Raw genomic sequence first — 27,697 nt, forward strand, 5'->3', positions numbered from 1 at the left:
AGACCGGGTCGATGAAAGGAAGACAAATTGTTCGATAAAATGTTTCTTCTTATGCGGCCCCTTAACAGGTGCTTTAACACTCTCAGGTTAAGTTTTCCCTGATGCATTACCAGGAAATCTGTGTATTGCCATGCAGCTATTGGAGCTTTTAACGAGTGATTTGATGGCATTTGCAGAAGGACAAGTCTGGAAGTGGTGTGGGGTTCACTGACCCATGGTCACTGGACCATGCAGCCTTGCAAAGCTGCTGTAGTTGGTGTGCTCTGCAGTGGCGGCTTTTCTTTTTCCCAAAACAGTTTAAATCTTACCCCAAGAAATGAAATCAAGTTTGTGTAATGGTTTGGGTAACATTTCCAGGAAAAAAAAATACTTTTTGAGAGCTCTAGGTGATGGATGTCCCTAAGGTCCCTTTGAGAGCCCAGGAACGCAACAGAATTGCACTTGGTGGATAACATTAAGGGCAAGAGGAATAGAGGCACCTATGCTTCTGTTTTTCCACTGTTTTACAAATGTCCTAAAGTCACCCAGTACTCCTCTGCAGTTGCCATCCCAGAACTGCCCAGGTCTGTTGCAGGACCTGCACCCGTGACCTGGAGGAGGCTACAGAATGCCCTCTCATGCAGTTTGCTGGTGACACCAAACTGGAGGGGAGGTGGCTGGTGCCTTCAGGCAGGGCTGCTGCCCAGAGAGCCCTGCAGGAGTGGACTGAGAAGAACCTCCTGAAATCAGCAAGGGCAGATATCAGGTTCTGCACCTGGGACAGGAAAACCCACCACAGGGGTCAGGTGCTGCCTGGCTGGGGAGCAGCGTTCCAGCAGCCTGGGAATCCTGGTGGCTGGTGAGCTGGGCAGGGCCAGCAGCGTGCCCTGGAGGCCTCCTGCATCCCCACAGGATCAGAGGTAGTGACCAGCCCTCTCTAGTCAGCGCTGGTTAGACCACATCTGGAATACTTGTCTGGTTTTGCTCCTGCCCCCCAGTACACGAAAGGCAGCATCAAACAGGAGTGAGTTCAGCAAAAGGCCATCAAGTCGGTTGGGGAACAGCAGCCCTTGACACATGAGGGGATGCTGGCGGAGAGGGGTTTTCCAGTATGGAGACGAGGGTTTTGCGGGCGGATCTGACAGCAGCTTCTGGTAACTGTGAGGAGGTTGTCAGGCCACTGGGTGCTGGGAGAAGATGAAGGAAAACAGGCAGAAACTGAAACAAGAGGTTCAGACTGGATATAAGGAGACATTTTTTCACTGTGAGGAGAGCCAAGCTTTAGAGCAAATTGTCCAGAGAAGCCGTGCCGTTTCCAGCCTTCAGTATCTCCAAGACCTGCCTAGAAAATGCCTGGAGCAACCTGATTTGATGCTGCTGATGCTGCTTTGATGATGGGGGTTGGACTGAAGACCTCCTGAGGTCTCTTCAGCTGAATTATTCTGCGCTCTGTGATTCCTCCTCTGTTGTCCTAGTCAAGCAGCATGGGAGGAATAAGTTATATTGTCCTTTCTGTGCTGTCTTTGGTATGGAGAAACTTGCAAAAACCAAGAGGAGGAGCTAAAGGAATAATGTGTTTACCAACACAGTATTATTGAGGTAAAGAAATGTAGATTATGTGTGTCAGAAGTACTTTAAAGAAACAAAAACTATATCATTAAGCAGTGTAAAGAAGATGCTGAAAGTAAAAGCGAGGCAGTAGAACAGAGCACAAATATTGGTGCTTTTAATGAAAAACAGATGAAGGTAGGCAAAAAAAAATTGAGGAAAACTGGTTAAAGATATAAAAACTTACGATGCTTTTGAATGTTGCAGAAACAGAAAGCATTTCAGATAGTGTGCATGGCCACCAGGTGACTGAAGGGTACAAGGAGTACAGGGCTGCAGAAAAGCTGAATTCCTTGTGTTGACTGAACTTGCCACATTGAAGGGCCTCTACAGGAGACACAGAGAATCCATGTCAAGTTGAAGTACAGGTAGAAGCATTTTCACCTACCAGTTTACTTAAACATCAAGTGCTACGGGATGGATGTCCAAGAGTTTTAAAGGGACTCAAACATTAAATTACCATGCTATGAGTGGTGCTGTAAAACTTGCCACTTACGGTCACTTAGGGACCAGATAAAGGTAAGCTGGTAAACATGGGACAGCTTTTAGTAAGGGCTCTAAGGTCAAGAGTGGAGGGATGGATGTTGAGGTTGTTACAGGTGAGTCAGCCTGGCTTTTGCACTGCCTGCAATGGCTAAAATCATGTCAAGAGTTGGAAATAGCAATGCTGGGTACCTGCGATTGTTGTGGCAGAGTCAAGCTGTGTTTAGCAGAAGAGCTGTTAGAAGGAGTCCTGGGACTGCCAGGAAGCTTTTAGAAAATTCCCCTACGGAAACTGAAGAAACTAAACTGCTGGGGACAGCTCTTGAATTAATAACAGATTAAAAGCTTGAAGACAAGAGGTAGAAGTGACTGATCATGCTTCACACTGCAGGGACATAGTCAAGAGTCCCACGTGAAGCTGGACTGCTCAGCGTGTTCATGGATGATGTGGAAAAGAGTCAATAGTGGTGTGGCAAAGTTGCTGATAGTGCTGTGCTGTTTGGTCTGGCCAGAGTGAGAATTGGTGGCAAAAAGTACAGACTGATTTCACAAGAGTGAGCCGAGTGTGCAGGCAGTAGGTGAGGTCAGTGTCGGTCAGCAAAGTAATGCTCGGGTAGGAGGAGACAGTCCAGGTGATACCTTAAAAAGTCATGGGCTGTCCTAACTGTCGCCACTGGGAGAAGAGATCCTATTGTAAGTGTGGAGAGTTTCCTGAGAATACCCATTCACTGCTCTGCCGAGCTCTGAAAGCCAAATGGACCGTTAAGGAGGGAACAGAGAACAAAGCACGACATAAATTCCTCATGCCTCTGCAGTCCGAGTGCCGCATGCATTACTGGCATGCTGCTCACTGGAGGGATAAAGCAGGGCAGTAAAAACACAGCACAGAGACGTTCACAGAGGTGTGGGAAAGCTTCTGTTCTCAGAAGCAGCAAATACGTTGACTTCTGCCTGGTCAGAAGTCAACAGAGATGGAGACTCTAAAATCATAAGCGACAGAGAAGGTGAGCGAGCAGTGATTATTTGTGACTTCTCATAAAGTTAGCGAGATAAAAATTAATTCACAACAAGTAGAAGGAAGTAGACTGTTTCCCCCAGTGTGCAAACTGTGGAACTCATCACTGCTGGATGTTGGAGGTAGGAATGGTTTAAAAATGGTTTGGCGTTCCTGGTGGAAAAAACTCATCAAGAACCATTAAACACACTGGTCGGATACACCACCTGCTTTGGAAGGTTCCCAACACCACGATTTCCGAGGGGGCGTGTGGGGGCAAGCGTTGCTCTGCCCTCACCTCTTTATTTAAGCTGCTTGCCAAGCTTATTAAGCCACTGCAGCAGTTAGCTCTCCCCACGTGGGTGTGCTGCCCCACTCTAGCACCCGTTCTCCTCCAGGCAGGGTTTAGCCAGGTTGGGGTGGTTCAGTTTTTTTTGAGGATGCAGTAGAGCTCCCTGAAGCGGCTTGGTAGTGTGTCTGGCCAGTGCTTGTACAAGGGGGTGAGCAGAAATGCAGTCAGAGGTGGGAGCCTCTGGAACAGGCTGAACTGTCCAAGAGGCATCTCCGCATGTCTGACTTGATACAGCTGTTCTGGAGGAATACGGCATGTCAGCTCTGGCATAAGGACATGGTGGCAGTTTCTTCCTGCCATGTCACACTTTAGGGACTTCCAAACATGTCCCCAGTGGCTCAGTCTCTTCCCTGCATCTTCCGTCAGCTGGGAAAGTGTGGGGAGTAGGCACCACCTGGCAGCGTGGGGATGGGACATGTGTCGTTGTTGGTCTCTGGAAAGAAGAAAGTTCACCTGGTGACCTGTGTTGTCTCTAGCTTTTAATGGAACAAAACTAAAAGCAATGTCTGAGACTGCAGGGGGAAGGCAGAAGTGAGAGCTCCAGGTTGTGGAGTGCAGCTGCTCTGCGGGTGTCTAACTTGGCTCAACTCTGCCATCGACTTGTTCCTGGTGATGTGGGGATGGTGTTTCCATTCCCCGTTATCTGGTCCATCCAGGTAACATCGTACACCTCCTCTGATGGTACACGTGTGTGCATGCTGCAGCTGATGTCATATGACTTGAGGATAATTCTGGAATGTGTAAAAACGTTCACCTCTCTAGGCCTTACTATATTAGAGAACACATGTGGAGGCCAAGACATCTGCAGGAACGTCAGGGCAGGGACAGTGTCACTCTGAAGGAGGTGTACAGTGGGTGTCCACTGGGACGGATCATTCTTTGACCCTGTTAAATAGAGCAGTGTCTGTAACACATTCCTTAAATTATGCTGATAAGGAGTTTTAATGCCAACTTCTTATACAGCTGAAAAACACTGCTACCCACTTGCCTGCTTAGATAACAAGTTTGATGCTTTATGGTGACAGTATTAAGTCTCTGAGCTATTTGCTCCTGTGCTCTAGAAGTGTGGTGGTGATAGATGAATGGCTTCAGGTTGGAGGATTGCCTTTCTTTTGCCTTTCTGCATTCTGTGTTCCTGTTTGCCCTTTTTGCAGGTAGAAAAGGCATTTATATGGCTGTTTTCAGCGTGGCTTATATTGGGACACCTTGTGTATGAGAAGGCATCTTCAGCTCAGTCCTTTGCAAGGTTGTTTGGTGCCAGAAGCTGAGACATGCAGGTGACTGCGAAGATGGTGCTGACCTTGGCAAATTGACTCGTGTCAGTCTGGGCGTGCTGACCCTCTTCAGAGCTTCTTGTCCATCTTGTTTGAGACCAGTCCTGTGCAGGAGACAACTGATGCTTTGATTTGAATGTGATCTCGGATTTGAATATTGGCTTTATGGGTCTTGTAAACGTTCTTTTAGTGTCTTCCCTTCCAGAGTAGGTGGCTCAGCATGTACAGTTTTGATGCTTTAAAACTCCATGGCTTCTCTGATGACATTTGCATGATATGGTTTGCTCTCCATTTGTATCAAGAGAACAGCTGTAGGTACAACGTGTCCTGGTTTTAGCTGGGATAGAGTAAATTTTCTTTGTAGTAGCTAGTATGGGGCTGTGTTCTGGATTTGTGCTGGAAACAGAAAATTAACTGTATCCCAGCTGAAACCAGGACACAACAATAGCACAGAACTTGTAGCATCACTGGTGCTTCACCACTTCAGCATGTTTTTGCTTATGGACAGCCCCTTCCCGACATAACTGTTTGATGCAGAGTAATTGCTGTGCTGCGTTGGGTACCTCCTTGGATACATGATTTTTAGGGTATTGAGTGGAAGGAGGGATTGTGGAGCATTTACAAACATGACCACAGTATGTAGTTGTATGGGTGGTCTCTTGGCGGTAACTTGAATTATAGTAGAGTGGATGATGGGCAGAAATAGGTCGAAATTCTGTGAATGGATAAATTGCTCTGAATTTTTAACAGGAGTTAATATTTTAACATTGAACTGAATTTTTAACAGGGAAATCAAAACAAGAAATGACCACATTGAGCCATGTGATAGAAATGGCCACACTGGGACATGCAATATCTGACTTTCAGGGAGAAAGGGTATTCACAGCAGCAAATGCTGTTATTTGCACTGTGAAATACTGCAGACATTGAGTGTAGTGAGAAGTTGCAAAGAAGTGATTTCACGTGAGATGCCTAAAGCCATTGTGGATGCTGGAGAAGGCCGCCCTTAATCTTTCAGTCCTTTGCTCAGAAACGAGGATAATACGGTTGTAGTTTTCAGAGGTGTGCTGAAAAATAGAGTGCTTTTGGAGTAGTCACTGAGCATCATGATGGATGCTGAAGAAGTTCCTCAAAGAAGCACGTTTGTAGTGTGTAAAAATTACGGCTAAGCATTAGGTACCCACTTGATATTTCTCCCTAGTCTGGCTGCAGACACCCTCTGTGCTGGTCTGACCTCGTGGCTGACCCTGCCTTGAGCAGGAGGTTGGACAGGATGTCCTCCTGAAGTCCCTTTCAACCCGAATTAGTGTGTGATGATGTTGTTGAAAATCAGTCCCATGGAACATTGTCTATGCCCATGTAGCTGGGGACTGATGCACAAGGGGCAGGCAGGCGTTGCGTAAAGGGAACTCGATTTCTGATGCTGCTGCAGCTGTGAGATCTGGTCTCTGCAAACTGAATGCTGTTTTAATTTGGAGTGTTGGCAGTCTTGGGGCAGTAGATTCACCTGCGTTAGCTGCAGCAGCTACCATGGCCTCTCCCTCCACCAGTGCCTGTCTCTGCCCCCAGCAGAGACAACTAAAAGGGACCTGTAGCAACTCCTGAAACAGCTCTGTATGGGTGTCCTGAGCTGGACTCGGTGCTGGCCCGCTTCAGCAAGGTAGGGTGTGAAGTGCAGTGGTTCGATAGAAAGTCCTGCTCGTTTATTCCTCCCTGCTTGTTTAATACTATTTTTTGGTTTGGTCTGGCTTAATTTCTCCAAAAGGTTGGGGGTGAAGAGGTGATATGGTAGGTTACGTAAACTGGTTATATGGTAGATGGAGCTTGGCTGTGAAGGAGAGTTGGATTTCGCTAATATTGAGGTTAATGGAGAGGAGAAGCAGAGCTGGAAGGAGATGCGTTTGCTAAGTGTTCCCTGTGCCAGGCCCTTCATTAAAAGTTTCTAATCTTTTGGTTTTACAGAGTTTATCTTGGGAAGAAGGCTTGATGCTTCTGATATCTCTAATCTACAAAATATAAGTGGAGGAAGCACTTACGAAGAGATGCATTTGAACTGCAGTTGCCCATGATAAAAATAGAATGTTTCCGCAACTGGGGATAAAAACCAATAATAAACCAGCTCTCTGAGAAAAGAGGAGCCAGCGAGCTGTACAACGATCAGCATAATTTCAGTCCCTGGAAAGATTCTTGGACCAGCTCATTAAACAGCTTGCCAGTGTCTATAACATAATAGGATAAATAGATGCTACACAGCTAGTACAGTTTTATATGATCTATTCTCGATAAATCCATCCCATCTTTCTTTGAGTGGGAGAGCTGGCTTACTGCTTAAACAAGCAAATGCTGGGTATGAATGATCCGAGTTCAATAGGGTTTCTGATACGAATTTGCCACAATTGGTCATTTGTCAGTTAAGAACATACAGTTTTGCAATATTTTAAGATGCACAGTTGGCTGAAAACCTGTGCGTAGAGTTGTATCGGGGGCTTATTGCAAAACCCAAGGGGCTTTTAAGACAGAGCTCTTGGTCGCTGCAGTAGTGAGTACACCTCTAGTTTACTAATGACGGCGCTGCAGTCTGCTTGAGAGCAGAATTAGAGAGATGTTGGAAAATTAGAATGATGGCCTGAAATAATGGAAACAAAATTCTGTAAATCAAGTGCCGAGTAACAGATGTAAAGGGAAAAAATCAGATGCCACTAGACTTAAATATTGCAAAATGGAGACATAGTAGTAAGTTGCAACTATGTGAAGGTGTTACATTTATTCTGGCTTCTTAGTTCATTTGTACTCTTTAAAAATGTGTCTGAAATTCAGTGCCATACTCAGGCCTGGAATGCTGCAGACAGCTAGAAGAATAATTACTGCTGCAGTTAAAGGAGTATTATGTTAAGTACGTCTCAGAATGAGGCTCCGGCTTTTGCAGCTAGGGTAAGAGGGGTTTTTCCTCTCTTTTTTAAAATGCATGATCTATGAAGAGAGCTTGAAGGATCTGGGCATGTTCAGTGTAAGCATGGGAAAGTGAGAGGCAATTATCTCCCAACCCAGAAAAGGCTCTTACAAGTGAGGTGGATATTAGGAGGAACTTGGATATCTAACCACATTTGCGCAGCACTCAAATATGCTGCTAAGGAAAGTTGCAGAACTCTCTTTCACAAGGATTTTCAATGTGTTTTTGTCAGGGATGCTGTAAGCACGTTTATCCTGTCCATGGGAGCCAGGTTGTGCTGGTGGGACCTCAGGGCACGCCTTGTGCTCCACAGTTTCTAGACGAAAACCTCACAACTGCATTTCTTAAGCAGACTGGCGAAATCAAATGAAGTATTTAGCACAGTTATCAGCTGCCCGGAACTTAAAGTTTCAATTTTAAGCAAATTTATTGAGGCATATGGATTTACCAGACCAGAACAGCTGCTCTTCCTGGTTTTTATTTCCTGCGCTCAGTCATCAACAGAATTGGTACAAGCATTTTAATTTTGCCTTTGTTACAGAGTTCGCTTGGCAACTAAAAGAAGCTCTTGCTTTTTCTGGACAAATTTCTTACTGGAGACAGTCCCGCAGCCTGAGTGATTGTACAGGCAGTTTCTGGTGTCAGTGTGTTCTGGCAGGGTTTGCTCAGGAAGGCACTTGGTGCCTTCTGAGCTGTCTCAGGGTGTGTTTTGGGACACTGAAGTGATGTTTCCAGATCACTCTCTGGATGAACCTGGCTTATCTGAAAAGGGGCTGCTGGCTGACGCTCTTAGGGCTTACCCCACCCTGATCTTATCCATGCATCCCTCTTGTAGGGGCTTGACTAATGATGCTATGTTGTAGATAAGATATTTTTTTTTAAGTTGTAAATCATTTGCGCTTTCTTAACCTGTGTTGCAAAATTTTTTGCCCACGAGAAAAAGAAATAAGATGCTGAGAAAATAAGTTTGTGCAGAGAGCACAGGGAGAATTAATGCTTGTGATTCATTGGAGTAGCTACGCTTTGGAATTGTCTTCTCCTTCCCACATATGAGTCATTCGATTGGTATGATGTCTTTCTCCAAAAATCTTGATGAGTTTTACTGTGTGGGAATACAAGTTATGATACCAACTTTTTTTTTCCTCCCTTGCAGAATTTGGTGTTCATTTAGCAGAACTGACTGTAGATCCCCAGGGAGCTCTGGCCATCCGTCAGGTGAGTTTACCTGGAACTGTAGAAAGAATTTTAACGGTAGTTTCCTTGGGTTTTAAAATACTCTCTCACATTTCCAGGTGAAAAATTTGAGGTAACTTGCCATTCTGCTTCTCCTTTTTCTTTTACATTTCTCTAGAGCCATCACTTTCTCTTCCAACATTATTCAGGTGTTATAAACTTACTTGTTTTTAAATAGTGCTTTTTAGACTTAAAACCTGGTGCTGAGACAGTACAGTACTGGGAGTGGGCACAGCTTATTGGGTAGATGGTAGGCATCAGCAAGCAGAAGTGTCACTTGTCTTTGCGGCAGCTTTTTCTGTAGGTGATTTCCTCCTTGAAAAGGAAGTTTAGGTTCTGTATTTCTTTAGTTACCCTGTGGCCCATATCTTGTGCTGTACATCATTGCTCAGTGAGTGACCGTCAGTTCATCTTTTCACTGTGGTAACTTTTTCTTGTCTATTTTGCAAAGATTTTGCATCTTTGGCAAGCCCTGTCACCCCTCTAAAAGCACAATGGGGTGGGAGACTGAGCAAACGGGTCAGGGGTGACACTGTGGTTGCAAGTTTTGTTACTGATTCTTGACCTCTCATACAGCTAGCGTCTGTCATTTTGAAACAGTATGTGGAAACTCACTGGTGTTCTCAGTCAGAAAAATTTAGACCTCCAGAGACCACGGAAAGGGTAAGATTTGGTTTCATGTTGTCTACTTTGAGACACTTTATCCATTGAGAATATTAATTTTGTACGTGGTTTAAAAAGTGCCAGTGCCCATGTGTGTTATAAGGATTCTTGGCTTCAGTTAAGGTTTTCTGACATCTTCCACTTGAAAAATCTGTGTTCAGTTGCTTAAAGCAACACTAGACTTGAGAAGGTTGGGCTGATTTCTGTAGGAAAAGTTCAGCCATGATGTTTCAGCTGCTCGAAGAGCAAGACTAGAAGAAAGCTGCTTTGTAAGCTTTAAAAATACTGATTCTGGCAGTCCTTTTTCAGAGATTCGTTAAATCTTGTGTTTTTCAGCTTGGGACTTAAAGGCTATTTTCCCATGACAAATTTCAGTTTAAAGGTCTGCTGGGTTTCATTAAAAATCTGTTCAGTAGGAGTATCTAACAGCTGAAACGGCCAGAGATTCCAGCCCTTTGCCACTTTGACAGTTGACTGGACCATCTTCCACATCTAGGGTGTGATTCATCCCATCCAGAGATGGTTGCCTGAAATAGATTTTGTGAGTTATGCCCCAGAAGTGCTGGCTTTTTGTCCCATCCCTTCAGGGTTGGGTGACTAGTTCTCATTTACTGAAATCTTCCAAAGTAAGCTAACATAGTCCCTGACACTGGAGCTGGGATTGATCTCGGCTGACTCTGGATGTCTTCCATGTAGATATCTACGTCCTACCTAATTACAGCTGTGAGCTGTTTATTGTATGCTTGGCCGAGTGCTCTGTGTGACAAGTGCTACGTTACAACACACTGTGCAGTTTTCCATAAAAAAATAACAGGGTGCAGCGTGCAAGGCTTTGTTGTCTCCTGACTGTTGATTTTGTAAACCCAATGTTGAATCAATATCAGGATACAGTCATAGGTATAACATTTTTTTTATTATTAAAATGTTTTATGACCGGGGATCTGTTTTGCTAAATAATGTTATTCTCTACAGGCAAAAGTTGCTATTAGGGAGCTCCTACCCAATGGGCTGAGAGAGTCGATCAGCAAAGTGCGCTCAAGTGTTGCTTATGCAGTTTCAGCGATAGCCCATTGGGACTGGCCTGAAGCCTGGCCAGAGCTGTTCAACCTCTTGATGGAGATGCTGGTTAGTGGCGACGTGAATGCAGTGCACGGAGCCATGAGAGTGCTTACAGGTACGTGTACACGAGGGCTTTGGCAAGGCTGATGTAGGAAGCGGTTTTCCTTACCTTGCTGTCTTCTCACTTTTCACTCCAAACTGAAGAAACTGGAATTTGCTGCTTCTCTTCTGGGCGTGTGATGCCTGTTGGTCACTGCTGAATTACATGCTCGGTAGATGCCATGAAAGCTGAGGAAGAAGGTTCTGTGCTGCAGGTTATGGCTCAGAAAGAACTTTGATCGCAACACCCTGTTTTCCAGATACCTGCAATATTTAGTGTGATATTTTTCTGTTTGCCTTCAAGGATTGCCACGGGTAGGCCAGATCATCTAGTCAAGTACGAATCAGTGTGTTTCTAGTATGTTGTTAGTGTTTCCCAAAGCTTCTGTTGTTGCTGTTGCCTACAAATTTGTTTTCTTATAGGAACTTCCCTTCTTTTTCCATTTTCTAGAGTTTACGCGGGAAGTGACAGACACACAGATGCCACTTGTTGCTCCTGTTATCCTTCCAGAGATGTACAAAATTTTCACAATGGCAGAGGTATGATCGTCGCTATTGAGCTGGTACTGAATGGCACTAGTGGGAGCATTTCTTGGAGCAGAGAAACCCCAGATTTAATGGCTAAGCTGTACTGTAGTATGAGTTACACATAAAGAATTTTCTTGATGATCTGATAGTTGATGGCAGCTCATGTTTCAACAGAAATGTTGAATCCAATGATGAATTAAGTGAATCAAGTTAAAGCAAAAAATAAATACGATTAAAGGAAATAAAAATAACTTGTGTTCCTGATCTAGTATTTAAACTTTTTCCTAGGTGTATGGTATTCGCACGAGGTCGCGTGCAGTGGAGATATTTACCACGTGTGCCCATATGATCTGTAACATGGAGGAATTGGAAAAGGCAAGAGTTTAACTTACCCTACAACATACATTGAATTCAAACCGAGTGAGGTTCTAAATAATTGTTAATATGAAAATGAAATGTTGGAGAAATATGTACTTGTGTCAGTTGTAATTCTGGGGGAGAGGGTGTAATTTAATACACGTAAAGTGGCTAGCTCTCTTCTTTACATGCATGCCTTGATACTCTGACTTGGTTTCAGTAATTAAGTTTAACTGGCAACACATCAACAGACGTGCTTTTGACAGCTCAGAGAAAGGGGAGGCAGCGTGGGGAGGAGACAGTGTATCATCCCTTCGTTTGGAAATCCCTGTTGTAGCTTCCAGTCTCCAGGTGAAGTGTGTGTCCTGGCCCTTGGGCGAGGCATTGGTTACCAGTCCTGGAACTTCATCAGTTGCTTTAGCATGCGTGTCAGCCTTCTGTTCCTAGAGGGGTGATGGAAACCAAACCAAATTTTAGAAGAATAGCTCTTAAGAAAAAAAAGCACTGTGCAATTAAGTAGCTTTACACATGAGTCTTCCGTCTGCACATCTGCATTTTATATGGCCTCTCACAGGTGGGGTTCCCAGTGCTCCCCAGACAACAAATTGTTCTTTTTAACTTTTCAGAGGGTGAGGGTAGGAAAGGGTGACTCTCAGTCTAGTGGGTGGTCGTTGCTGAGTGGCTCTATCTGCTCTTTCCTCCCTGTTTGCACAGGGAGCAGTTCAGTGCAGACTTTTGGGAAGTTCTGATAATTACACCGTATCTCCACTACACTGGCAAGGTTACTTGTGCAAGAATGGCATGCAGCTGGTACTGGTATCCAAAAGACAGTAATAGCTCCCCCCGTCTTATTCTGGAGGAGGGCTGAAGGTGTCCATTGCATTGTAAACAAAACGTCTCCTGAAATTTGGCTTTAAAAGATTGCCTGTCTTTCTTTTTTTTCCCCCCTATAAATTGCTAAGGTGGTATTTCATAGTTTATTTAAGCACACAACTTTGCCATCTTAGCTATGGAGTTATGAGGAATATTCTCAATAAAATTATTTTTGTCCAGTGTTACTTGCTCTGCTTATGAAGTGCTTTGACATCTAGAAAAATGTTTACTGTATTTTCTTAGGAAGAGCCATCACTGTAGTCTTCAGGCCAGATGTTGATACTCACAAAGAGCTCATTTGGTATGGGGGAGGGTAGCTCGGGAGGGAGATAAGTGCTATCTGCAGGGTTCAGCGTAATTGCTGGTGTGCCATGTAGTCACCTGGGTTTCTTTCATAGCCCGTGGGGGTCCAGGCGGTAGGGCGCGCAGGGCATGATTCATCTAATCAAATGAAAGGGCCTCTTAAGGAGGACCTGCGCTACTCCTGAGACTCTCCAGACTGGATTGTCTGGATCTCTATTTACAGACTGAAGTGATTAGCCTAGGTGTGGGTGCGTGGTTTGTAGCAGTCTGTGCTGTGTGATTTTTGAAGGGTGGGATTCAGCTGAGCTTAGTTCCCAGCATGAGGAAGGAGCCAAAGCAATGTCTGACATAAGCATTTCACGTGACTTTGCAATGTTCTGCAGTTGCCATGATTCCCTCTTCGTTTTTGTGGCAAAAAAAAATGCAATTTGCATTGCTTCTCATGCTTTACCTGTCAGATGTGGGGGTCTGTGCCTGGTACTCACCTATCCTCTCATTGATTGTGGCCAGGGTGCAGCCAAAGTCCTGATTTTTCCTGTGGTGCAGCAGTTCACAGAGGCCTTTGTTCAGGCCCTGCAAATGCCTGATGGACCTACATCAGACAGCGGGTTTAAGATGGAAGTCTTAAAGGTAAGTCACTTAAGACTGATTAAATAAAGTATTGAATTCCAGCACATCTGACAGCGTACTGGTAAACAGAGGAACATAAGTGCATGTCACCTCTCCTAGTACTGCTTGTGCTATGAGTAGTGAAGTCTCTTGGCTCCCAGCGCCACAGAACATTGAAATAAATTGTTCTGCCTGTGCTGCAGATACCTATGATGAGATCCATAGGGATTTGTCCATAAAATGATCCATAGAGATCAATCCATAGGATGATCTGTCCTTGTCTTTCACTGATCTGAGACATCTTGGATGCATCTTGTTTGGACACCATACTCAGTAGTTAAATATCTGTCTTTTCTAAAAATGCTACAGAATTCTGCTGCAATGAAGTTTTAAAAACTTATTATATACAGGTGCCTTTCTAGAACTTGCCTGCTCAGACTAGCAGCTCTGAAGCTCTGTGTCATGGAACTCGTTTTGTTTTCCTGTTGAAGGTGGCAGTACCCTGGTAATGGCATCCTGTCACTTGTCAGTAAGGGGCTGCAGGTGTCATACACTGGAAACAGCAGGAGCTTATTTCTTGCCTTGCAGCACCAAATGGCAAGGAGTTTGGGGCAGGATGTTGGGAGAGTCTCTCTTGAGTTTTCTTTTTCCTTTCCACTGGCTGCACGCTGGGGTTCCTGGGAGGCTCTATAGGAAAGCTAACGTGAAGGGGATACTCTGCAGGGTATAATCTTGATTTGAGCAGGCTGCAGCTCAAGAGTGTCTGAATCTCTGATTCCAGATATTACATTCAGTCATTTAATGAGTTTTCAGCCTACACGGAAAGCAGTTGGTAATTGATAGTTTCACTCTAACCATAGACCAGTTCTTCTGTTCTTGTTACATTCATACAGTCTGCAGCTTTTTTTGTGATGCATGTAGCAGTGCTTGGTGGAATTGGAGCTATTTGTACTTGTATGTCTGCACTGATATACCACAGTAGTCTCTTGAAAGATGTGACAGGCTGGGAAGGTATTTGAGGAAACATCATCATGTTCTTGCTCTGTTCCTTAATTGTGTGTGGGCATCAGCTTTTGGCCGCTGCTAGGTAGGTGCGATGCAGGAGAGGATTTCGGTGTGAATACACTCTTGTATGTTGGGTGGCATTGATGGCAGCAGAAAATCGGTATGGATTTAAATGGTAAATTTAGGAGATCTGCTGCTGATAAGTGATTTGTAGGAGGCTTTTTGTGAAGAGATTAGTATTCTGGCTGTTGACTCGGGGCAATTCATGATTTTGTCACTTAGGGCTTCTAAGCTGATGATACCAATTTTCTAAGGGAAAAGGGATTCAGGTGAAAGACCCATAAATTGCCTTTCCTTCCAGAAGAGTGCATTTTGTAGTCATTGTAATGCAGAAGAAGGAGACCTCAAGGGATTAGTTAAGCCAGCTCTACAGATGAGATCATTACAGGAGCCTCTTGAAGTGCTGATGCAATGGAGGAGTGAATTGAGACTTTTTTTATAGTACATTTTCAACCAGAAGTGAACGTAATCCTATCTTTTCTTCCTTAATGAAGTGCTATGCAGTAAATGACAGGAAGATCCACACCCCCCTGTCTCTTGTAAGCTTTGTACTCCAAGGCCTGTGGAGTTCTTGGTGGAGATCAGGCAGCCTTGACCTAAAATGTCGTGCCTTCCATATAAGAACATTATGCAGGACAGTGTCGAAAGCTTTAACAAATAACACTGAAGTGTGCACATCTGCCTGGTCTGCCAGGACAGTTATCCTGTTTAAGTAAGTAAGTAGGTTGGCTCACATCATGGTGAACCACTGACTGTTAATCTGTCCCCAATCTTTCCAAGTGTAGTTAGACATGTAGAAGCAGTTATCAGCGGGAAAGTCAGTGCCTTTAACCCTTGGAGGAGATGGGAGGTTTGGCCACAACAAAAATATTTTCAGCCATGAGGACTAGAATGAAAAACCAGTGGTGTAATTTATTGTTTTGTTGTTTGATAGTTTAGCGTGAATTAAACTGATGTCTCTGCGGATGAATGAGCTGCAACTAAATGGTTCTTGAATCCCAATTCCAATGTTGTTAAACATGCCACCATTGATTGTTTTAAGAGAAACAGTGATTAAACATGACAGGTGACAGAGTTAAGGCACATTTCACATACAAATATGATGTACTTAGTATGCGGTAATTATGTCAAGAGCACCGATTAACCGGCAGGCTAAAGTATCTTACAGCCTTGCTGTAGTGCTTCTTTGCTTATGCTTAGAATCCGTTCTTGCACCACCTGTGTATTAGGTGGGTCGGAGAAGCTATGCTTATATTTTTCCTGCTGTTGGAATGATTAAGTTACAAAAAATAATTAATCATACCTTCTTTGTTCTTGGATGGAAGACAAGGTGGTGGCTGTGTCTTGGGGGCAAATTTCCTAAGTTTGCACAAAGTATATAACCTGCGCCTGCTGCACTCTTACTGAACATTTCGCTTTCCGTGCTCCCCTGCTGCTGGCTAGTGTATATTTTAAGCTTTTTATCCACAAATTTGGAGATTCCTCCTCTGTCTAAAGACAGATATAGGAAGTGAAGCAAGAAAAGGCTTTAATACAGAGTGACTTTAAGGAGATGCTGAGCGATTAGTCAAGATGTGGTGGGACGTTTGCTTGTGGAATAGCTGGAAGGGTTTCCGGAGCTGTCGTGTTGCTCCCCCAGTGGTGATCTTGGTGTGTCTGTGTGGTGACACAGGCTACAGGCGCGGATGCAGTCGGTTGTTGCCTGGCTTGGCCATGAAACGTGCTGCTTAGGGAGCAGCTTGACTTTGCTCTGAAGAGATAAGGATACAGATTTTCTTGGAGGATTTCATAGGTGGTGAAGCAGTACGTGGGGGTAGGCAGAGGAGGAGGAGGAGATGTGTGAAGCAGTTCTTTTAGTTCAAACAAGCAGTGAGAATTGGCAGAATGAGAGGCCAGGGGTTGAAATACAACATTTGATAGGGGAGAGTGTTCTTTTTTTAATGACTTGTGCTGCAGGAAAGTGTTGAACTTGCAGATGCCACCTTCTATTGTTAGAACTGCAGAGCTATTGAATTGAAGAACTCTCTCACCACTCCAGCAGTGCTTCCTGCAAGATTGTCTTGGCATATAGCTTAGAAAAACTTGCATAGAGCTCATAAGCAGTGGCATATGGAAGGAGTCTCTTTAGATGCTACAGTGGCCATGGTCAGGGAGTTGAGTCGCAGCACTCCTGCAGACTCCTGTACTCTCACTCCACCTAACAGACACCGTCCCCTCCCGCAGGGGCACAGCTCTTTATTTTACATTGGCTACAGAAGAGCTGTGCCCCTGCGAGAGGAGACGGTGTTTGTTAGGTGGAGTGAGAGTCCTCTGACCCCTGGAGGATCCCAGAAGATTTTGGCAAGTGTTAGTGAAAAGGCTCCCCTAAATCAGGGTGATCAGCTTCATGAAACCCCCAGGCACAATCTGCTGTAGAGCTGCTCCCAAAACAGCCCCTGTGCTGGGCTGGCACAGCTGCCTGTGCCTGCAGCTGAGAGGGATGAAAGAATTGATCTGGGTGGGTGTTCTCATCTGCAGCTCTTCCCTGGATGTGCAAATGGATATGCTGCTTGCATGCGTAGAAGTGTGCGAAATAAGCTGTGGTCTGGTTTTACTTGATATTATAGTTCATTTTCTGGGACAAGATAGCTTCCAGGTGGTAATCATATCCAGACAGCGCTGTGCAGTGACACGCTTCTGGTTGGAGTCTATACCTTATCACGGCTTCATTTCTGGAGTTGTGCATCTGGCATTATCCCTTTGCTTCCCTGCAAAAGAGGAAATACGAAGAGGGGCCTGTTTGTCAGAGTTCGTGCAAGTGAGGGGCTGCCTGGTCAGGAGCGAGAGGAGGAGAACTTAGTGGCAGGAAGACACTGGATTTTCTAAATTGTTAATGAAACAGCAGCCCATGATTTGAGTGTTTGTTGATGGTTTTCCCCGCTTTTGCTTCTGACTGGTATTCTTTTCTGTTCCAGGCTGTGACAGCACTTGTGAAAAACTATCCGAAGCACATGGTTTCATCAATGCAGCAGATCCTGCCCATTGTCTGGAACACCCTTACAGAAAGCGCTGCCTTATATCCTTTGTAGTGAATAGTTTTAACTAGAACAGAACAAGACAAACTCTGTCTCATGCACCATGACGACCTGAACGCAGCGGAAGAGCACAGTACATGGCGTAGTCGCTGCGACACACAGTATGTAGGCATCTATGGTGTAGATGTACTGGATATTTCTATTACGTCAGTAGGCTCCATTAAGTTCTTCTAGCTTAAAAGTCATATATGAAGAGTGCTGCGAGTGCCCGTGTTACACTAGCTGTAGAATTGTGGCTGATCTCTGCATTGTTTCTGGTACTGTGGTGAAAATTATCTTCTTAAAAAGATGTCTAGTCACAATATGAGGACTTCAGGTAAAGGAGACTCTACAATATCCCTTCCGCAGCAGTGTTAATGGCTGGTTACACTTGCTGCTGAAGTTGATTTGCCTTTTGAATTTTATAACAGTCGTTACTTCACTGCACAGTTGGCCACGTTAGAGGTGTTCTTTTGGTAGCTTTTCCAGTACTTGCAAACTAACAAGTCAAATCTTTCCATATTGTTAATCCAAAAGTTGCTTTTTTAACCTTTTATAATGAGACAGTAATTGTAGAATACTGAGCCGTCTGGTAGCATTTTCTGGATTTTTGGTATAAACACCAGAACTGGACACCGTGTTGCCATAATAGCGTACGGGATGACTGAGCTTTTCCTCTATAAATTAATGAGAATGACTGTTCTCATAGAGGTCATAGATCTAAACCTTTTCATATCAAAGGTGTCTGCATAGCCTTGTGTTTCACAGTCCTGCATGTTTGGTGATAGGCTCTCATAGAGTGAAAATGGTCAGGGAGGCCATAAAAGTAGCCTTAGTTCTGGAGCAAGTAGAGGCTACCTGGTTTCAAGTTCAGCTGGGTTTTTTTTTGGGAGGTGGTTGTTGTTGTTGTTTTAGATACCTGTTAAAATACAAGAAGCTGTTTGTTAAATACTTGATGTTGTATTTCTCCCTCTCCTGTCCTGACTCCCGCTGCAGTCCTCCTGGCAGCTGAGCTGGCCCAATAGTTTTTTGTTTGCAAAAGGTGAAAGCCTTGTCCTTCCTTCTCTTGTGTTTGCTCTGGCATTTGCTGGACCTTCACTCCTCCATCCCCAAAGAAACCTCCTTCCTCTCCACTGCCAGGTTAGTTTTCTGCCACTTCCCAGAGCTGGAGGCTCCTGAAGAGGCCTCACAAGGAGCAGAGCCGACATAAGGTAGCACCTGGGCTCATGGCATGGCTCCTCACCTTTCAGCAGCAGTGAAGTGTTGAATTGGCTCATGGTCCCCTGGAAAGAGTTGAGTCTGAGTGGTTTTGTTCTTGTAAAGTTTTAACATAAATGAAGTTTTGGGTTACCTTGGAGGATTTGTTTAAAATGAATCAAATGATCTAAAGGATGTACTAAAGTGATGTGGAAGTGATCATTGAAGTTGGACAATGCACAAAGCCAGGAGCTGCTGGGGCTTGTTGCCTCTCTGAAACACAGGACTGTGCCTAAAGTCAAAGATATTATTTTTAAGAAGAAAAACTTCCCTATTTATCAGGAATTTTAAGATAGGAACAGATTAATTCCTAAATAGTTGCAGTTCTTTAGAAACAGGCATATTTACTTAACTCCATCCACTTATGTGAGAACAGAAGTAAATTACACAGAAGAGGTGGAGGACCCTGTGGATTCTGATGGTAAGAACTTGTTATATTGCACTTTTGCCTGCCTTTTTGAAGAGGAATGGGCTTACCTAGTATTGTTATCAAAACAATGACTGAAACACTGTAGGAGATAGTGCTTAAAGGTACTTCTATGGTGTTAGACCAGTGTCCATCTTTTTTTGCAAGTTACATGTGATTGTGATCAATGAAGTTTCGTAATGTAAGTTTTCTGATGACTCGAGTGAGTTCTGCAACAATTTTGAGGTAAAAGTAATAGGACAAAAGAAAACCAAACAGATTTTAGGTTGAGCTTTATCAGTTTTAATGAGGGGTGTGTGGTGAGGTGGGAAGAGAGCAGAAGGTGATGAGGCCAGACATCCTCCTGGGGCTGCTGCTGCCCTCGCTAGTCCACGAGTAAGAATAAACAATATCTTGTCAGACAAGCTAACCATCTGTAATTATATCTGACACCCATTTATACCTTCCTGGACATTAGCATACTCAGTCATGGCTTTTGTTTTCACTTCGGCCTTTCTGTAGGTTGGCATATTCAGTCATCTTCTGGGTGTTTTTTTTTTTTCCACTTCTTCATTCAGGTGAAGTATTGGGCTTTGAAAATCTGGTATTCAGCATATTTGAATTTGTTCATGCCTTGTTGGAAAACAACAAATTTAAGAGCACAGTGAAGAAGGCTTTGCCAGAGCTGATCTATTACATCCTCCTTTATATGCAGATCACAGAGGAGCAGGTGAGCATGTTTGCCTTGTGTAGGAAGCAAATGAGATGAGAGATTTAAAGAGCTAATGTCCTAGGAAGAGTTTCAGTGTGTGGAAGCTGCTGTAATCTAATAGGCTGTTCCATCACTTTGCTCTGCCAGGAGGTAGGGCAATAGTATCCAAATGTCCCTAAATGGTGTAACGTGGACAGAAAAACACAGAATCATAGAATGGCTTGGGTTGGAAGGGACCTTCAAAGATCGTCTAGTCAAAACCTGCTGCCATGGGCAGGGGTATCTTTCACTAGATCAGGTTGCTCAAAGCCCGTCCAACCTGGCCTTGAACACTTCCAGTGATGGGGCATCGACAACTTCTCTGGGCGACCTATTCCAGTTTCTCAGCACCCTCATAGTAAAGAATTTCTTCCCTATATCTAATCTTGATCTACCTTCTTTCAGTTAAAAACTGTTGCCCCTTGTTCTGTCAACATAGGCCCTACTAAAAGGTCTCCATCTTTCTTATAAACCCCCTTTATTACTGCAAGGCCGCAGTAAGGTCTCCCTGGAGCAGACTCCTCTCCAGGCTGAACGACCCCAACTCTCTCAAGCTTGTTTTCTTTATTCTTCACGAAGTATTACACTGTGAAAATGAGGATTATCATGCCGAAAGGGATAGCCAGGTTTCTGTGATAGTGAAAAATTTGTGCTGGTGGTGTGAAATAATTTGTACTGGAGTTCTGCGTGGCTCTGGCCTCCCAAGCCTGAAGCCATTGTCTTTGTTTAGGTAGGCATGCAAAACCCAGGCACTCTGTTAAAGATTCATCTGCTTCTCCCATTCCTCATCTATAAATAAAACTATGTAGCATTGATTCCTCGTCAGTCATTAGTTCAAATGCTGATCTCAAATGAGGAATAGAAGAGCAAGATCACCTCAGAACAGAGAGGATATCTTCTTTTGAAAGGTTTCTGCAATAGAATATAAGAAAAATCAGTTGAAGACTATGACTTCTTATGGCAGAGAAAAATTTCTGAAAGTAGATTTGCAAAACTGAGATTACCGGGAACAGAAAAGCTCCCTCTGACCTGTGGTGTTCTGAGTTAGTCATCCACCCTGTCCTCGTCTCCTTTCTGTTTCAGATAAAAGTTTGGACAGCAAATCCACAACAGTTTGTGGAGGATGAAGACGACGATACTTTTTCCTATACAGTGAGGATTGCTGCACAGGATCTGTTGCTGGTATGAAATGTGCTCCACATTTAGATGCAACCAAAATAATAATAACGAATAATAAACCTAGCTTCACGAAGGGCATTTGGAGAAAAGGCTGAGTTTTAAGTCTATACAAATAAGTGTTATCGATCCTTCTGCACAGGCCGTGGCTGCTGATTTCCAGAACGAGAGTGCAACTGCTTTGGCTGCAGCAGCTACAAGACACTTACAAGAAGCTGAGCAGGCTAAAAACAACGGTGCTGAGCACTGGTAAGGAGATGGGGCAGCAGGGAGTGACACTGATAGGAATGGCAAGCTTTTTTGCAGCATTGAGTGCAGCACAATTTCATCACATTTTTTTTTGTGATGCTCTACTGATGGACAGGGATGAAATTTGAGAACTCTTGATCAGAAGAACAACAGCAGTTCTTGAGCCAGATGATGAAATCTTCATGTGGAATACTGTCAGCAATTCCTAGCACAAGCTAGCTGTCCCCAGGCTCCCTCCCTCCAGACCCTTGACAGGTCCTTAAAACATATCATTGGACACTATAATTAGTTATGTGCAGTCTGAAGAGAAACTGGCAATACTTTCAATTCCTGTTCAGTTAATTGAGCTCAAAATTTCTTCTTTTAAGAAGGTGTGTCTTTTACCTGATGTAAAGAAGGGATATAGGTGCTACGTTATAGGTGCTATGCAGTTGCAATTTTAATGTTACTTGGAGATAGGAGGAGAAGGCTCAACTGCAAGAGCACCGGGTTGCTGTTCCATAACTATTCTGTCTTGGTTTTAGAGTGCATTAGTTCAGGTTTGTGTTTATTTTGAATATTAGTGTCTGAGTAGCCACTCTGTGCAGTGAGCAGCAACAGAATGTCAGAGAAATCGGGCATTGAGTCCCCATCTGCCTGAACTGTGATCAGTTTTAAAGTAGGTTATTTGCTTCCCCAGTAAAACCAGGAAGTGGTATTTGCCCATAACCTTTTCCATCATAATGCAAAAATAGATGTTTTTAAACCTTCAAGGTACTGGGTATCACATTGGCTCTGCCCATAGAATAATCGAGTGAGGCACAGCTGGAGATGTAAGCCTTCATAGAAAAGTCTCATTTCGTTTTTTTATTATGGGAACAAAATTGGTACAAGAAGTAACAATTATTCGACTGGGATTTTAGAAAGTGCTTGAGAAAGCTGCCCATCCTGGGTGAGTTTCCAAGCCCTCAATTTGCTGAGTTTTTTGCAAATGTTCATTTCTTTCAGGGCCTTTTTAAATTCTCTGCTCTGGGATCAAGAAAATAGTTGTGGTAGATAAGACCAAAAAAATTTCATGGTTTCATTTCAGAATTCTTGTTTATTGAGGCCGTGTTGGGGGAAAACCTAAAGGCATCTGAATTCTTTTGCAGGTGGAAAATACATGAAGCTTGTATGCTGGCCCTGGGCTCTGTGAAGTCTATTATTACAGACAGTGTGAAGAATGGTAGAATACACTTTGATATGCATGGCTTCCTGACAAATGTTGTTCTTGCAGACCTCAACCTTTCAGGTACATTGGCCCTTGCTGTTACTCAGAGTAATTGCTGAGTGCCAGACCTTGGAAATCTCTTACAAACAAAAGCGTCTGACGAATCAGGTTGCTGTATACACGTGGTGTGGGGAAATGCAGTTGTGCGCATTGTACATATGAAAGGGCATAAATCTTATCTGGCGAGTTCACACATGCTACCAGGTCTAGCGTAAGTCTCATAAATGTAGGACGCTATGCCTTTGGATGCAACTTGCTGTTGTCTGGCTGCTTGAGCCTCTAGAGCTTGGAGATGGAACGACGATTGCTTGGGGAACTTGGTGGAAAATAGCTGCTCTGTTTGTCTTGTATCAGTGTCTGGGAGAGACACCAGCAGTGTTTAACAGGCTTCAGAATTCCTGCAGCAACATACCATCCCATTTCCCTTACACTGGGTCTGATGCTAGTAGGAACGCATGATTTCAAATAATACTCGCTGAGTGGGATCCTGTTATTGGGATCTCTGCAGGCTTCTGCTTTCCGTGTTACCTTACATCAGCGTGCAAGAAAGTCAAAGGAGTTGTTGAAAGTTGGGCCTGGAGAGTCTGTGCAAATAATTAACATTTGAGAAGGTAAAGGCAATATGAGCATTATTGGTGAGTCCACATTAAGTTGTGTCAGTGCAGAAAACCAAATTGCTGGATGCTTTCATCAAAGCAATACTTGTTCAGCCTATTACAAAGAAGGTGGGTGGTTTTGTTTTTTTTGAATGAAGAAATAGCTGCAAAGTGCATAGCATCCATTGCATGTGAAAAAACCACCTCAGCTATTTACATATATTTACACACATTTACATATGTGGCATTGGGTTGTAAATGAGCTATGGCACTCTAGAAGGAGCTCCTGGATTCAGCATATAGATAGTTCTCAGAGGATGTCCATTTAGTGCTCAGTAATGGTCATAAGACAAATAACTCTTGCTTTTTATAACACTTGCTTAGAAAACAAAGCTTTTCTCTTGCTGTGTATCTCGCGTGGAGATTTTTGTGTCCTCGTCTTAAAATTAATGCTTGCAGGAGTATAAATAATGGCAGTAAAGATGCTGAGAAGTAGAAGGCATCGTCTGTTTGAGGGTAGCCTAAATAGATAAGGATATTTTTAGCTTGAAAAGGCAGGAGGGTTTAAGTGTGCTAAAGATACCTCATACCTTGATAAGTGTAAACAAGTGAGTAGGTCATGAGTATTCACTGTTTCTCTGGTGCTGTTGGACATTATGTTCTATAATTACAAGGTGATGGCTGGAAACTAGGAAAGTAATCTGTTAAAGGTCCCTGTATACGTGCTGTGTTTCTCCAGTTCTTTCCCCTAAGCTTCTGCTATTTGCTGCTGCAGGGGATAGAATATTGAGCTGGATGAACAGGAATTACTGAAAAAGCCTTCATTCTCTTCCTTTACTTTTGTTCTGATGATCACTAAAGCTTGTCTTGCTGTATTGGTGAACAAATTCAAGTGCAACTAGTTGAGGGAAGTTTTTTTTAAAAACAAATTATAAATTACATTTTAAAGTAACTAAGAAAATGAACTGGATTTGCCCTTGCATAAAAATTCTTTGTATGCCTGCGCACTGTTCTTCTGTGTCGTATCTCACCATTTTCCTACTGGGATGATAAAATTTTGGATAATAGATGGAAGCAGCTGTAATTTTAAATTCATAAAACTTACTCTGAAACCACTGGGGCTTTTGGTTTTGTTTCAGTGTCTCCTTTTCTCCTGGGTCGTGCTCTGTGGGCCGCCAGCCGTTTTACAGTGGCTATGTCTCCAGAACTAATCCAGCAGTTCCTGCAAGCTACTGTCAGTGGTCTGCACGAAACCCAGCCTCCCTCTGTCCGCATCTCTGCAGTCAGAGCTATCTGGGGGTAAGTTAACCCTAAGGTATTCCAAAGCTCCAGGGGTAGGTGGTATAAATTACACTTATAAAATTATATGTGAAAATATTGGTAGTGTTTCTGTATAGGCTTTTGCAGTATTTGCTTTGAATGAAATAGATGTCAGCTTAAAAAGTGTAAGCAAGCAGGTTCAAAATAGAATAATGAGAAATGTGAAACTGAGATTCAGGGTCGGCTAGAAAAAAATAATGGATGCAGTCCCAAAGAGAAGCAGAACTAGATAGTGACGGAAAGCATAAAAATGAAACCAAGATTACCCCTGTTCAGTCACAGAGGTGGCTGAATGACGGAACACGGGCTTGTGGAGCAAAGCACAGCAATAGGGAATGTTTGGGGGTGTGGTGGTGTTGGCATCCTGTTCGTGTAAATACGTTGCAAGGAGAAAAAGGGGAGGCCTGCTGTATTGATTCTAATGTGAAAAATGACCGTTAGTTTAAACAAACACACAAAACCCCACGAAACACACACACAAGAACGTCTCTTCCCCACCCCTGAAAACAACCTTGTCTTCTGTTTGCACTGAAATGATAATGAGGAAGGGCAGAGACTTACAACATAGTTATTCCTGAAATTATGTTTTTCTTCCCTAGCTCACTTGTAGCACATGATGATTAAAGATATTGTAAGCAGTGAGTCTCTCACTCGGACTGGTTTTTTTCCTCAAGGTTTATTTTCTCTGTTGGTGGGCAGTTCTTAAGACAGAATTGTTACTAAGAGGCAGTGGAAGCTTTTTACATCACTTGGCTCAACTGCTTCTGTGAACCATTGGGGATGGAATGAGGAGGAGGGACGGCTGAGCTGTTGAGAGATCAAGGAATAGTCTGATGGGGAAAAGTCCAAGAGGAGAGGACTTGAGGAAGAGAATGGGTGGGGTGAAATAACCCCTTATATATCATCTAGTGTTAAATGCATAAATCACTTTAATATATTCGGTATGTATTTTTGTATCACAAATTTCTTGTCTAGCTACTGTGACCAGCTGAAGATCTCTGAGAGCACCCATGTGTTGCAGCCTTTCCTTCCTAGCATTCTTGATGGACTGATACACTTGGCAACTCAGTTCAGCTCAGAGGTCCTAAACCTGGTGATGGAGACGCTGTGCATTGTCTGTACAGTAGACCCTGCATTTACAGCAAGTGTGGAGAACAAAATCTGCCCCTTCACGATTGCAATATTTCTGAAGTACAGTAATGGTATGCATTCAAGTTACATTCTTAAAGTACAGTTGTTTTTGCTACTGAATCCTGGTGCTGAAAACATAGTAAATGATAATTGAATGAACATTGATTCATTCAACGGTAAAGCCAGAAGGGAAACTTGCTGCTTTGCCTGTTTAAAATAGCGGTAGCAAAAATTGAGATGTGTTTGTTAGTATGTTTTAGTAAATGGTGCTTTCTCTCTCCAGATCCAGTTGTTGCTTCTCTTGCCCAAGATATCTTTAAGGAGCTAGCTCAGATAGAAGCCTGCCAGGGTCCAATGCAGATGAGGCTAATACCAACTCTTGTCAGCATCATGCAGGCCCCTGCTGACAAGATCCCAGCAGGGCTTTGTGCAGTAAGTGCTACAGTGGTACATGGTCTTAGCTGGAGATGATTCCCTGTTGTTTAATGTATAGGATGGCTGGTCTGCAAAGAGTAGAAAGGTTGCTTTTAAACTGCTTTGGAACAATGACTTTGATCATTGGTAGAGGTTTCTTTGTGGAGAGAAGGCAAACTGCAGGTGGGGGAAGATGCTTCCAAAAGTTAACTTTAAATTGCTCCTCTGGCCATCTTCCAGTCTCTGCAGTGTATCCCTAGTCATTTTGTTTTGACATAGCCATCTTTCACCAATAAGTCTCCTCTTTCTGGTGGAATGCTCTCCAGAAGGCTACATGACTATTCCTTGCACTTTTTTTCTAAGGCTTTTTCTGATTTATGTCACATGTGTATAAATTGCGGGAGGTTACTTATATAGGTTTGTCCTTTCTATAAAAAGTCAGCTTATAAAAGATTAAGCATTGACTATGTGGAATGATTGTATGGAATTACACCCATAAACATCTTTATCAATATGCTTGTAATCTGCCTATTGGTTGGTATGACTGTAACAGTTGCTCATGGGTAATTAAAATAAATTTAGATCAATATAAACAAACTGGAACAAGTCAGCTAGAGCCATTCTCCGGCTGTACTGATGAGCATTCATCGGGGTGAAACTGTTTGCCACAGTTAAGTGGTTACAGTGCTTGTAATGTTTGAGCTGCCTTGGGAGCTTTTAAGTGCATACTGTGCGTCCGTGTCAAATACAGTGTCACTGTGGGTGCATGACTCCGAGGTCCTCTGATGTAAAAAATATCCTAGACTGTAAAATCAGGATGTGACGGCAGTACTGGCTCACATCCCTCCAGTTTGTGCCTTTGATGTTTGCACTCGTGGTGGGTAATGCTGACTTAGCACACTATGGCTGCTGCTGTAACAGTGCCTTTGTTTGTGTTTTCCTTTCAGACTTCAATTGATATTTTGACAACAGTTGTGAGGAATACAAAACCTCCTCTGTCCCAGCTCCTGATCTGCCAGGCGTTCCCTGCAGTGGCTCAGTGCAGCTTGAACACAGATGACAATGCCACTATGCAGGTACCACTGTGGGGGGGGTAAGGATTGCAGGGCTGTGCAAGTCCAAGAGAGGTGACCAAGTAAGGCAAGTCACGTAGCCTTTAAGGGAGGCCAGGCTTTGCTTGCCAATAGCTATTTCAGCACCTCCTCAAGAGTCTCTGCCACTGCCAGTTTATCATGAAAGTACTGCTCTTCAGGGGCCTGCAATGACTTCTACTGTTCATCCCTTAATTTGGGGGAATGGAGTGAATAAAGCAGCAGCCTTTCTATTTTAGGGCTCCAGAGCACATCAAAAAAAACCCCAAACACAAATGAAAAAAACCCAGAATTATTGCTTTGCTTCCCCCATAATAATTTTCTTCACATCTAGGAATGGCAGAGGCTGTCTTCAGGAACATGCTTAGGCTAGACCTCCTCCTTGTAGCAGTGTCTCCTGTACTCACTTAGGTGGGAAGGGGAGCGCAAGCTGCTTCTTGATTGAGCCAGGTATGGGACGCAGGAAGAGCAGGGATTCATCTCAGGCGGCAGTAGTGCCTGAGCTGCGCTTGCTGGCAGGCTCTGCTATTACCTGATGATGTCTTTAGAGTATTTAAGCAAGAAAGAAAAAGCGT

The 27,697-nt window shown here is 43.6% G+C and overlaps 1 protein-coding gene across 2 annotated transcripts in view; it reads left to right on the top strand.

Moving 5' to 3' along the window:
* Positions 1 to 27,697, top strand: part of IPO9 (importin 9) — a 39,156-nt gene that overhangs the window by 1,699 nt on the left and 9,760 nt on the right. The window contains exons 2-17 of one of the 2 annotated variants that reach the window (XM_075115943.1): positions 8,794 to 8,855; positions 9,450 to 9,536; positions 10,509 to 10,710; positions 11,146 to 11,234; positions 11,511 to 11,597; positions 13,266 to 13,385; positions 17,384 to 17,493; positions 19,111 to 19,160; positions 19,724 to 19,875; positions 20,980 to 21,078; positions 21,215 to 21,321; positions 22,452 to 22,591; positions 24,306 to 24,465; positions 25,462 to 25,688; positions 25,901 to 26,049; positions 26,979 to 27,107. In XM_075115943.1, coding sequence (XP_074972044.1) covers positions 8,794 to 8,855; positions 9,450 to 9,536; positions 10,509 to 10,710; positions 11,146 to 11,234; positions 11,511 to 11,597; positions 13,266 to 13,385; positions 17,384 to 17,493; positions 19,111 to 19,160; positions 19,724 to 19,875; positions 20,980 to 21,078; positions 21,215 to 21,321; positions 22,452 to 22,591; positions 24,306 to 24,465; positions 25,462 to 25,688; positions 25,901 to 26,049; positions 26,979 to 27,107 — 1,970 coding nt within the window. Of the gene's footprint in view, positions 1 to 8,793; positions 8,856 to 9,449; positions 9,537 to 10,508; positions 10,711 to 11,145; positions 11,235 to 11,510; positions 11,598 to 13,265; positions 13,386 to 17,383; positions 17,494 to 19,101; positions 19,161 to 19,723; positions 19,876 to 20,979; positions 21,079 to 21,214; positions 21,322 to 22,451; positions 22,592 to 24,305; positions 24,466 to 25,461; positions 25,689 to 25,900; positions 26,050 to 26,978; positions 27,108 to 27,697 lie in introns of both variants that reach the window. The other variant, XM_075115944.1, reaches the window with a different exon arrangement.

Source organism: Phalacrocorax aristotelis, chromosome 21, assembly GCF_949628215.1.
Source record: "Phalacrocorax aristotelis chromosome 21, bGulAri2.1, whole genome shotgun sequence".
NCBI lineage: Eukaryota > Metazoa > Chordata > Aves > Suliformes > Phalacrocoracidae > Phalacrocorax > Phalacrocorax aristotelis.